Source organism: Pundamilia nyererei, unplaced genomic scaffold, assembly GCF_000239375.1.
Source record: "Pundamilia nyererei isolate P.nyererei 1_Seehausen unplaced genomic scaffold, PunNye1.0 scaffold00005, whole genome shotgun sequence".
NCBI classification, from domain to species: Eukaryota; Metazoa; Chordata; class Actinopteri; order Cichliformes; family Cichlidae; genus Pundamilia; species Pundamilia nyererei.
This window is the reverse complement of record NW_005187406.1, coordinates 4,594,143-4,606,972: the sequence shown is the minus strand read 5'-3', so window position 1 is coordinate 4,606,972 and position 12,830 is coordinate 4,594,143. Positions and strand designations below refer to the sequence as shown.

General features: G+C 38.7%; 1 protein-coding gene across 2 annotated transcripts in view; it reads left to right on the top strand.

Moving 5' to 3' along the window:
* slc39a11 (solute carrier family 39, member 11) overlaps window positions 1–12,830 on the top strand; it is a 174,776-nt gene that overhangs the window by 108,093 nt on the left and 53,853 nt on the right. Inside the window, exon 5 of one of the 2 annotated variants that reach the window (XM_005721849.1) lies at window positions 947–1,067. In XM_005721849.1, the coding sequence (XP_005721906.1) occupies window positions 947–1,067 (121 nt within the window). Of the gene's footprint in view, window positions 1–946; window positions 1,089–12,830 lie in introns of both variants that reach the window. The other variant, XM_005721848.1, reaches the window with a different exon arrangement.

Below are 12,830 nucleotides of genomic sequence, written 5' to 3'. Positions count from 1 at the left end.
ATTTCCCTAATCACCTTGCGTGTATAAATAGTCCTGTCTTTTCCTCAGTTGTTGTTGCAGTGTCTGTTATCCTGCCCACTGTGATTTTCCTCCACGTTCTCCTGAGGTCTGTTAGATATTGTGCTTCATGGCATGGATTGTGTTTTGAGCTTTTATGGATTAGCCTAAATAAACAGCTCGTCTTTTGTTAATTTGGTCTGCCTCCTCCGTCCTGCACTTGGGTCTTAACTTCTCTATTCAACAAATCGTGACACAAGCCAGATTTGTTTTAAAAACATGCAGGCTACAAAGTTCATCACTGCTGTTATTTTGTTGAATAAGTTATTTCATGCTAAGCCCTTTACTTTGCACTTGAAGCATTTCTATTTCTATTCCCTTCAGGGTCTATGTAATCTTAAATTGAACTATTTATTCACTTGTCTCCAACCAAAGCTGAGATGTATGCTAATTTTGAGCTTCAATGGTGGTTTAATTGGAATTGCTTCCCTTTACAACAACAGTGTGACGTTTCCTATATCATTTTCAGACACAGCATTCACTGGACTTTAATCAGAGTAGAAAAACATGTCAGCTCTTTGTCAACAATGTGAAGCGATGCACTAGACAGAGTGCTAACAAGCATTTTTAGTGACAATGCCCTAAAAGATGGTCCTGCGATTTTATATACAATTCAGTTTTAATTAGGTAGGGCAAATATATTTAGAAAACATGCATCTCTAATACTTCACTGAAATCAGAAATACTAATGAAAATGTTATGGTGATGCTAAGAAAGTTCATCTACAGCTCACTGAACACTGAGTCTCTTTATATGCACTGCATTTCTGCATAATTCATTCTGTTGATTTGTCAACTTTGCAAAACATTCTAAACTCAAATGTATACAGACATTCACAGCTCTACGCTAATCAATAACCAAAGCTAAAACCTTTTTCTGTCATCTTCAGGGTGTTGGTACGGACCCCCACAGTGCCTTGGCTCTGCCCTCTGACTCCAAGTGGCACAAAGAAAAAGCAGAGGATACCCCGTTCCAGTTCCTGGACTCTGATGATATGACCATCAGCATAGGTAGAGCTGGACATCTCTCAGGCAAGCCTCCCTTCATATACCCACATCAGCTGTTTTTTGGGCTGCAGTCTTTGTAGCTGCAACCTTTTTAGTCTCTTTGTTTCAAAGGCATGATTTGGTTGCAGTTGCAAAAGAGGTTCAGGCATTAGAAAGCAAAATCGAGGAAAAACGACTGCATTTGGTTGGCTGTCTGAAACCTGACCTGGCGCTTCTATGATGGCTCTCTTTTTGCTGTCCTGTTTTTTCTGTTTCTCTTTTTCTACCTGCCTTATCTCACCACCTGTAATCCTCACTGGGTGCTCTTGTGGCTGAATGGTGTTTTCATCTTGACAGCTCTTGGGAAATTATCCTTGGCTGCAACACTAAACCTTCCTTTAAGCAATCATCTTTCCGAATGCTATTCCCTTATAACGTAATGTCCTACATACTAATTGTAAATTGTCACACTTGTCTGAATCGGTTTATAATGGGTAGGTTGTTCTGTAATTAACATAAATTATAATTTCCAACGTGCAAGACAGAGACACGTCTAATTTTGTACTGTTTTGCAGAAAACATGAGTAAGAAACATTTTCTAACATATCAGAGTAATATTATAGCAACTGAGCAGTGACACCCCACATATACAACTGCCTAACGAAGGTAGAAAATTAATGAGCAAATAAATGCAGCAAAAACATAACATAAAATAGCAAACATAAATGCTGGCTCACTTGGAGGGAAATAGACTGTCTGATATGGTTTAGTCAGACTTTTTTGCTGTTAGGTTACAACAAACACCTGGTCATCCAGAGGTGAACGTGCAACAGCCTCAACCTCTGATGAATCGCTTTCAATTTAAAGATGATTGCACAGGTTGTCTGGTGGAGGCACCAGGTTGTGGCTGGATCCTCAATGTAGGTGGTTAATGTGAACGTCTGTGTATTTCGGTATTTAGCTAAATACACAATATATTTAGATATACTGGCTTTGTATAACATTTGTTACATGTACTTACCTATAAGTTCTTACTAGGATAATACAACACTAGTGCTTGTTTATACTGTGCCGACTGTGCTCAGAGCAGCTGGTTTGTTGCGTTTGTGGCGCGCTAAACATGCGTCTTGCCTTCAGGGAAACTCCATTGGTACTATTTTTGGTAATGGTAATAGTTTAGATAAGTTCGCTTTTCATTCACATGTTATGTTCTGTTTATTCCTGCACTGAAAAGCTGTTAACTGTCGCTCTGCGTTCTTATGAATTCCAAGCACAGCAGGGGCTCTGCTGAATCATACACATTGTTGATTTCGAACGAGACTACCAGAGCAAATGGTGAAAATGAAATCGAGTCATGCTGCTAATTATAAGCCTTATGTAGTTATTTTTCTTTGGTGTCACAATGAACCCAATTAAGAAATAAATCTTCACCAGCACCAATTGTCAAGACCGTAACTCATGAAAAGTAATGGTCAGGTAGAAGGAAGGAAGAAAACAAGGACTTTTTAAAAATCTTAATTATACCCAAAGTGTTGATGCTGCATTTCATTGACTTTTTAAGAGGTATTGAGTGCAGAACCTCCTGTCATTTATCATAGATCACCTACAAAGGTTTTGGGTTTTTTTTAATTCTTGATTTCTTTTTCTCTTTAAAAAAATATTGTTTGTTTTCAGCATACAGTCAAACCAGAATAGAGACAGCCTGAAAAGCAGGGTCTCTCTGCTTGAGTTATTTAGTCAGATTTTGATTGACAGCTTTTTTGCCAGCTCAAACAACCCAAATCAAATGGGAAAAAACAGCAGAGTTTGATTGAACTGGACCAAAACGTCTAGATATCCTGAGTATGAGTATAGGAAACAGAAAAATACCTTCCTTCCATGCAATATAAGGTGACCCAAAGGGCCTGACTCATTAATATGTAAAGTTTTTATTTATTTATAAGATTAAAAAAGAAATTCTGAAATAGGCAAAGTTACATTAACATAAGAATTCAACAACTTGTCAGATAAAGATAAAAATATGTATGCAGGTAATGCCAATTTTAAATTACCCAGGATAGGATGATTATTTAAAGCTGGGTTCTTCTTCTTCCAGCCCCTCTCTGACACTCATCTAATAAGGGCTGAATCTGAAAAAGAAAAGACAAATCTGGGATTTTCTTAGGGTAGCACAAACTTAGCACCTCATTTTAATTGCATGCCAGCAAATCTAGCGGATTAATTAACAAGACAACAAAAATGGCAGTGCCCAAAGGCGTTGATTAAACACAAAACATTATTTCAAACTCTGAGACAGTTTTTATGGAATATTAAGTTGTGGCAGTAACCTGCATGTGCTTGCTTTAGTGCTATAGTCTTGTAAAATACAAAGCAACATACGCTTTTTTTTTAGAGCACACTGCACCAGAACTATAGGTACTAAAATAAAACAAGTGCCACCTCAGTGGGTCACCATTAGCATTGGCTGGTCTTTGAAAATTGAACAGTGCAGCCTGTATTCTTATTAATTACCACACTGTTTTCCTTGCTGACATAAAACTTTGGGAAGTTTGTTCTTGCTACCAGGAACAGTTTGACTTCACCTTGGATGTTGCTGAGCGATTGCAAAGTGCTTGGAAGATGGAGTTATATTTTGAATTCCTTCGTGTTTGCGTATGCTCCTGTGAGTCACTTACTGACTCACTCACTCCTCTTTATTTCCGTCATTGTCACAGTGACCTCCGTGTTATTCAGTTGGTTTCTTTAAAGATAAAAAGGCATTTCTATACAGTGTAAAACATGTTTCATTTTCACTGTTGTAAGGACAGCACCTAAATGGCTGCTAAATGTGTTAAGAGACAAAAAGTGACAAAAGTGATAAAACACTCAAAACTGACAGTGAATCCCTGCTTTAGTCGCCAAGTCCACCAAATGAGTAAATATATATTTCAAGCTACCTTCGGTGTGGCTTATGGATCAGTTAGTTTCCCTCATGGCTTGCCTGAGGGCACTGAAGTCAGTCAGCCAATACAGTAAACAGAAAGGAGCATAAGACCAGCCCCCATCAAAAGTGCTCTAAGTCACTGCAGGCCCGTCGTGCTATTCAGGATGCAACATAGCTAGTCTGCAGTAGAGAATTACAATTTCTTCGTATTTTGCTTCCAGGGACACAGACTTGTGTTAGTGAGCAGCAGGCTTTCTGAAAGTTTTCTTTTGACAGTGACTGCACTTTTTCCCACAGATTTTCCATGAATTGTTGAACATTTCCAAAGGATTTTTTAAACACTGACCTATGAATTATTCAAGCATTGAAAACAGGCATCTTACTCAATCAGGTTTACATTATATCTTTCGGAGTTTGGTACTGCCATTCTATTTGCAAATAAATAAATATATTCTGAAATTGAATCTACAAAAATACCAATTATAACACAGTTTGACAGGCATAAAATTGTTCTTTTACACCAACAAGGTATTCTTAAAGAGCTATTTGGTAAAACTTGGCATATCTCAGCATGGCGTCCACTGTGTACTTAAAATATTACAAAATAAAAAATGTTATGCCTAAAAAACTACAGAGGGCGAACTGTATATGGAAAGAAGAGAAAATCTAGCAAAGACCTGAGAGATGCATCAGGCCCTTCTGTTGATCCATCTGCTGTCTACTGAAACATCATCAGATATGGTCTCATTCAGTGGAAGGATGGCTGTCAAGAAGCTATTTTTAAGGAAGAATGACTGGGAGGAAAGGTAGAAGTATGTTACATTGCACAAGAACTAGACTGTGTCAGTGTCAACATGTTTGATGGAGGGATCAGGGCTGCAGCTAAAGATTTTGGTTGTCGACTAAACTGCCAATTTTTCGTAGTAGTCGATTAGTCTATGATTATTTCAATAACTCTTGTGGTTGCTTCCTATGGGCAAACCTCCTGTTATAGGCTCCAGTAGCTCATTTGCTCAAGTCTGTGAAGATCATCCTGTTGTCTCACCCCACAACAAATTAAATTCATTAAAACTAGGAGACAGTGGAGCTATTCCTGTTTAACGGTTAACTATCACATTTCACAAATGGTGCTCGCTTAGTAAGCATCATCCTGAGAAGTTTCCGACAGGTAAGCCAACATAGACATTACTGTACAAACATTACCAAAAACAAGGTATCAACACGGCGCACTAACTTAACTCTCTAAAACTGACCCACGCTGAGGTGACGTCACAGCTCCAGGGTGCCAGAGTTTTACATTTTTATCATGGAAGGAAATCTCTGCTTTTGCACAGCCTGCATTTAACTTTGTTTGTTTTCTTTGAAATGCTTTCACATTTTTTAAAAATTTCCGTTCCCATTTTCTTCCGTCCTCCTGTTTTGCTGTTCGTGCTACGTTCTTCTTTGTTAGTACTGAGTGCAGTCTCAGCAGATGATACAGATAACAGAAAAGTACCGTTACATTTTTATCCACCGTACAATACCACCTGGAAAACATCTGTCATATTGATATTGATCCCAAATACACTCCCAAAAAAAGAATTCCTGGAAAAACACACAATGGGACACTGTCAGTCATGGATTGATGTCCCCAAAACCATAACAAAGATGCCTCAAAGGTCATGATGAAAAAGACAAAAAAAAAAACCTGCCAGCATCCAAAGAAAAGCTTTGAAATGAAGTCTGTAGAATTATTTCTGAAATAAAGTACATAAAGCTTGCCTAAGAGAGTTCAGGCTGTGTTGAAGAATAGCAGTCATCCTGCCAAATGGTGATTTTCAAGTTCTTTAGTATGTTTTTGCCTTGAACACTATGCTTTGGGTGTTTCAATAATAAGCTGTACTTATTTCCCATTTTTCTAGCAAAATATAAAGAAACTGCAGGATTGCCCAGTACTAGTATTTCACAACAGATCAAAAGAGTAACTATGTTTTATTTTAGATTAATATCAGAATCTCTGTCTTCCTGCACAGTACAACAGCTGCAGAGGTGAAGATGATTGTAGCCTCTGGGCTCCTGGTGTCATTATAGGTTCAAATCTAAAGGCTTCTTTTGCATTCAAGGCCACTGAGTCTTCTTTAACTTCACCTTAATGGGGTTAGGAGCAGAGGAAGGTGTAAATGCTGTAGATATCAGCAAATGCTTCTGCAAGCAAGCTGTACAAAAGATGATTGACAGCTTTTTTTCTTTTATACTTTAGACACCGCTCTTGGTTAGATGTCTAGAGTAATAGTGCGTTCAACTCCAAAAAACTTTCAAAGACATTTAGGGTGCCCGGTTTTAAAGATTTTCGAAAGGTTCCAGTTCATGTCTATTGAAAGATTGACCTTGTCAGGCTTTGCTTTTATTTATGATTCTTTTACAGACAAAAGCTATTGATAAATGTCTCTTTAGGTTCATGTGTAGAAACTCATGTTTAAGCTATAATCAATATTTTATTTTAGCATTACATGCATCCTCTCAATCAATGCTTCCTTTATCTTTCAGTGTCCTTTGGTGATCTGATGATTGGTGTTTGGGCTCTATTTTTGGGGGACCTCTTTTTTTAATTTCTTGACTAATTTATGGATATTTCCTCTTGGTTTGGGCTTTATCTTTATTTGAAATCTTACCTTTTGCCTTTTTGGAAGCAGTTGTTGTTGTCCTTTTAGTCATCACAGAAGATGAACAAACCAAAAGCTCATTCCAGTCCTTTAGATGTGTGGTATATGAATGTGGAAGGTGTGCGTTACATTTTTTTCTTTATTCTAATCTCCCAAGCAGGTTGATAGCTGCTTGGAAGTTTAATTATGCTTCATTTCCATTGCTGAGATGGGCATCTGTTCAGAGGTGGGAATTAATCTTCTATTTTTAGAGAAGAACTTCCTCCACAGAACAATTAAGCACAACACCAGACATTTAAATTTGCATTTCAACAACATGCTAATTATTCCTAAAGAGTAGCATAGCCACATGATTCATGAATTTGAAGTATTGTCTTTGCTAGAAGTGACTTCTGGTATTTATTTTCTGTATGACTTCATAAGCTTTTTACATCATTCTTTTCAGGATTGGTTGAGTTGATTGAGTTATGTTTTCATTCATACACAGCTCCCTAAAATACCACCACATTACTTCAGTGAGGCTGATGTCTGGATTCAGCCATGTTTTATAGATTTGCTGCTGTTCTTGGGGATCACCGTCTTCTTGCATGACCCAGTTTCAGCAGCCTTTAGCTGCTGGACAGATGTCCCCACATTTGAGTCCACAATATTTTTTATCAACAGAGGAGTTCATCATCAACTCAATGACTGTGAAGTGCTCTGGACCGGTGGCTGCAAAACTAGCTCGAATCAGCCACACCACTATCGCTGGTGCTTGGTTTGTGCTAATATGGTGCTGTGCATTATGGTCAATCATTTCTCATATGTCCAGAGGACATTGTTCCAGAAGTCGTGTGGTTTGCTCAAATGCAGCTTTTAAATTTTAGCCATGCTGCAGTAATCTTTTTAGAGAGTCTATCTTCTGGAAACCCTTCCATACAAGCCACACTTGTCAGTCTTGTTCTAATGGTGCTGTTACAAACTTTAACATTTAGGCCTGTTGACCTCGAAGTGAATTTGCTGGGACATCCACTTCTGAGAAGATTGTGGCATTGTATTACCACACATCTGAATACTCCAGACCAGAGGTGGTCCTGTAGTCATACTTGCTGATGAGTTAATCAAATAGCAGCATCTGTCTGCTACCTTTTTAATTCCCACGGACGCAGCAAGGATTTACTGCAAATGGTCTGCAAGGTGAAAACTTTCTTTTTCACATAACTGTGGGCATCTGCCAATATCAGTCTATTGGAAGTCTTGTCAAAAAAGATCTTATTTATAGCTGATAATAGCTCATTTAAAAAAAAAAACTCTGTTGTGCCACATGAATTTTGCATTGGTTCATCGCGTGACAAAGGGCTGAATGAATCAAGACCTTCCGTGAATTCAACCTTGTCAAAATTCAAAGACCATACCTGATGTTTGCAGTCTCCCCTTGGAGATTATCTTCTCATGCAACTTTCTTAGGAATCCTGTTCTGCCAAGGAGAGCAAAGATCAATTTCTGTTTCAAATTGAGCGAGCCTTCATGTCAGAGCACATCACTGGGGATGAGAGTTGGGTCTCCAGCTACAACATAGTGGGTAAACAGGAGCTCAGTCCACAATTTTTAACCCCAGAGAAGTGCAGCCAGGAGCATGCTCACCATTTTCTCCAGAATCACAGATTTGTGCAACATAATTTCATTGCCCAGTACAGTACAGTTACACTGTAACAATGTCAGGCATATTAAGGAGAACGTTCAATCAAAACAGCCTGGCTTTGTGGTCATAAAAATCAAAACAACATCGTTGCTCACCACCAACTATTTTGCTAAACAATGAACATTTTACCAGACACTGAACATTGTGAACACTCGTACACAATATAGAATGCGTAAAATTATTTTAGGCATTGCTATCATTCCACAATATCAGTATGCAAACAGACTACAGAGAACTGCTGCAGAAATCCCAGAGATGAGATAAAGGGTAAACAGTAAACCTGCGGTATAAATAATGACTGGATTAATTAAGGAAGTAGATGCAAATGTGCAGAGACACGGAGAATATCAACTGATTAATGGTTGGGAGTGGCTGACGTGACAGAAGATTTAGTGAATGGGATAAAACAAGGCAAAGAAGAATGAATGAACATGTAAAGCATAGCAGAATGTGGCACATTTTGTTGTTGGTGTAATTTGATCCAGTATTGTAAATCACTTGGATTAGAATCGTTGACCATCTCTCTGAGGTTTTTAAATTATGTTTGAGATATTCAATTCAATTCAATTCAATTTATATAGCGCCAAATCACAACATAAGTCGCCTCAAGGCACTTCATAGATACAGAGAGAAACCCAACAATCATATGACCCCCTATGAGCAAGCACTTTGGTGACAGTGGGAAGGAAACACTCCCTTTTAACAGGAAGAAACCTCCGGCAGAACCAGGCTCAGGTAGGGGCGGGGCCATCTGTTGTTGGGGTGATTGAATGAAGCAGGATAAAAGACATGCTGTGGAAGAGAGACAGAGGTTAATAACAGATATGATTCAATGCAGAGAGGTCTGTTAATACATAGTGAGTGAGAAAGGTGACTGGAAAGGAAAAACTCAATGCATCATGGGAATCCCCCAGCAGCCTACGTCTATTGCAGCATAACTAAGGGAGGATTCAGGGTCACCTGGTCCAGCCCTAACTATATGCTTTAGCAAAAAGGAAAGTTTTAAGCCTAATCTTAAAAGTAGAGATAGTGTCTGTCTCCCGAATCCAAACTGGAAGCTGGTTCCACAGAAGAGGGGCCTGAAAACTGAAGGCTCTCCCTCCCATTCTACTTTTAAATACTCTAGGAACAACAAGTAGGCCTGCGGCTATTATTGTTTAATGTGTGCAGTGGTTTACAAGTGTGTATAATAAAGAAAGGGAATATGTGGTATGAATAGTAGTGTAATGTGAGTGCAAAAGAGCTAGTAGTGCTGGAGATGCTGAGTCAGTCAACTTTTTAATAGTTCCACTTATGAGTTGATGTTGAGTTTGTCTAAATATTTAGTTCTTGAGCCAAGACAACTTAAAGAGAGAAAGTTTGGCCATTTGGAGTAATAGCAGCTTTGCATGATTCAATATTTCAGGGTGTTTACACCTGCAGTGTTTAGTCTATTTGGTTTAAACTGCAGCTTGCACTCAGGTGTGGATCTAAACAACCACACCAAGACCCTTTGGAGGAGATGGTCTCAGTCTGGTTCTGCATACATCAGAGCACTTTGTTTATGGTCTAAACATGATCCGACCCAGCTACCAGGTGTATGCAGCTTGTTTGAGATAAATGCCTTCCGATATGCAGGCTTTGCGTTCTGGGATGCAGCAGAGGGTACCATAGGTGTGCAGAGTACACAAACTACTGGTAGAAGTTAGGTATCTATCTCTAGCCACTTCCTCCAGCTAATCCCAGGGAACGCAGAGGCATTCCCAGGCCAGCCTAGAAACATAATCTGTCCAGTCTACCCTTGATCTACCTCAGGGATTCCTTTCTGTAGGACGTGCTGTCAGCTCGCCCAGTAGACATTCAAATTCAGATGCCAAAACCACCTCAATGGCCTCCTTTTGATGTGGAGGACGAGCGGCTCTTGAATGGATAAAGTCTTTTTAAAGTCATTGCATCTCTTAGGGAGAGGGCAGCCACCCTTTCAGAGAAAGCTCATTTCTGCCTTGTATCTAGGCTCTTGTTCTTTGGGTCACTATTCCAAGCTCGTAGGGTAGGGATGTAGATCGGCTGATAAATCAGCAGCTCTGCTTTTATGCTAAGCTTTTTCTTCACAACGATACACCAGCACAGTGTTCACATCAACTAATCATCAACTAAATAAACCAGCCTCTCAGTTCATCTTGTGTCTGAAACAAGACTTTCTGGCTTCTCTTAATTTGAGGCTACCCTCCCTTTATGCCAGCTTTGTTCTTATAGGCTGCCCAATTGTAAGGTGTTTTGGGCTTCTAGAGCTTTCCGGCCAAGGCCCCATCCCTAACATGGCCATATTAAAAATTTCCACTTTTACTTACATAACAGAGAGCTTTAACTTTTTTCCCCAAGGAGTAAAACCTCCATCCATGCTGGATACAACATTTATCATCTTGCAAAAATATGAAGAGATTGATGACATTTATTGTGTAATTAGTGTTCAATAAAAGTGCAGTGCAGAAGCAAGACATTGGCTTGCTTACTAATTCTTTTGATAAACAGTAGGGAATGATGGTGTCCTTACTTTAGTATACTTCCGTGTTGTCTAAAATGTAGTTGACACAGCTGATACATTTGATACATCACACAAAAATCTGTGACAATAGCACAGGAAAGAAACTGATGGCAGCTGGATTCATTGAGCTATTTGAAATATTCATACCAATGCCACACCTGTGGCTATGAATACCTAATCGTTGGTACAATTTGGATTGATCATGTTTTGTTTCTTGGTTAAAACAGAATGAGCCAATCTTTCGCTCTACTAGCTTTAGTACAGTGTTTTTCAACCTTTTTTGAGTCGCGGCACATTTTATACACCACCAACCAAACTTGCTCCAAAATGACACATTGTAGCCTAATACAGTACATATAATGGCAAGTTAGTCTCTCAGTTTGTTTATACTCACTCAGTGTGAAACCTGGGCCTGTCTAGATGAACACAAAGATGATATTCTGGCAGGAATTGAAGAAAGACATACAGGCGTTTAAGCTTGCTTGGGACCATGGCACTGTTTGAGAGCTTTTCTCCACACACCAAAGGCAAGGCAAGTTTATTTGTATAGCACAATTCAACAACAAGGTGATTCAAAGTGCTTTACAGAGACATTAGAAACAAAAACAAATAAAAAGCATGATTTAAAATTGATTAAAACAAGCAAAAAAACTAACTAACTAATTAACAAACAAACAAACAAAACAGCATATAAAATCAAAACAGATAAAATCCGAACAGTAGATAAAATCAGTAGTTAAAATGTAAGTTTTGACATTTAAGCTTAAGTGCGGATTTGGTGCTTTATTCAAATGCAACTGAGAACAGGTGAGTCTTCAACCTGGATTTAAATAAACTGAGTGTTTCAGCTGATCTGAGGCTTTCTGGGAGTTTGTTCCAGATATAAGGAGCATAAAAGCTGAAACATAACGGAGTCGGTGCAGTCCGATCTCCAGTGAAAAGTAAATCCAAACAAAAGATAACTTTCACTGTATTGCCTCGAGCTCACCGTTTTTGCTGTCTTTTGACTACCACTGGTACTAGGCTCTTCTGGATTAGAATTTTGACCAGGGCACAGTTCGTAGTCCGCAGTTTTTCCTTTGTTGTACGTCTTGCAGCTGTCATTTAAAGCGCGCATCACTAACTGTGTCTTAACTTAACAAGGTGATATTGTGCTACCCACTGCCACCCACTGACATAAAAGAGTAATTACTCTACCAGTCACTGCATTGAAAGCACAGATGCCCAACAATGATTTTATTACTTGTAGTAATTATTAAACTGTATTTTTGGACCAATTAATTAAAATTAAATGGTTGGGAAACACTGCTTTAGTAGATGCATTTCTCCAACTGCACAAGTCCTGAAACATGTTTAATAGATCAGTTCTCTGCCTCCTGCTCCTCTCCAGGCATTTGAAGTGGCAAAAAGCCCTTGGTAAGCATGTTTCGATTCAAAGATGCATGTATTCACAAATACACATTCATGCTTAATGCATAGCATCCTAAATAATTCAGTTGAGATTGGGAGGAATCAAAGTGTGCCTCTATTTTGTTAGTGCTTCAGTTAAAATTTTTAGATTTACTTTGAAATGAAAAATGGGATTACATGTGAATTCTTCAGAACACAGTATGCTTCAGGTTCCAGAATGGTATAGTTGTAGTTGTCAGGAATTGATGTCTTTCCGTTAAAAAAAACGTGTTTTATTAAATACAGACCTTAGGTTATGTTATTTATAGCTTTTGCCCAATCTCTTATAATGAGGGGGCAGTGATGCCATAGTTGTGATCAAAGGGAAATCTTAATGCATGCTGCAGCCACATCATATACCTGTACATTACATTAAGTCACTGCTTAAGATGCAGTACCCTTTACTGAATTCTCATGAATAAAAAAAGAAAATCCTGTCTGACCTTGTGTCTCTAATTGTCACGGTCAGCGGTCGTGTGAAGAGTGGAAAGGAGGACTCAGATGCAGCACTTACTCAGATGTGAAGGTGATTTATTGACAATACTGAACATAAAGTGGAGATGGCAAA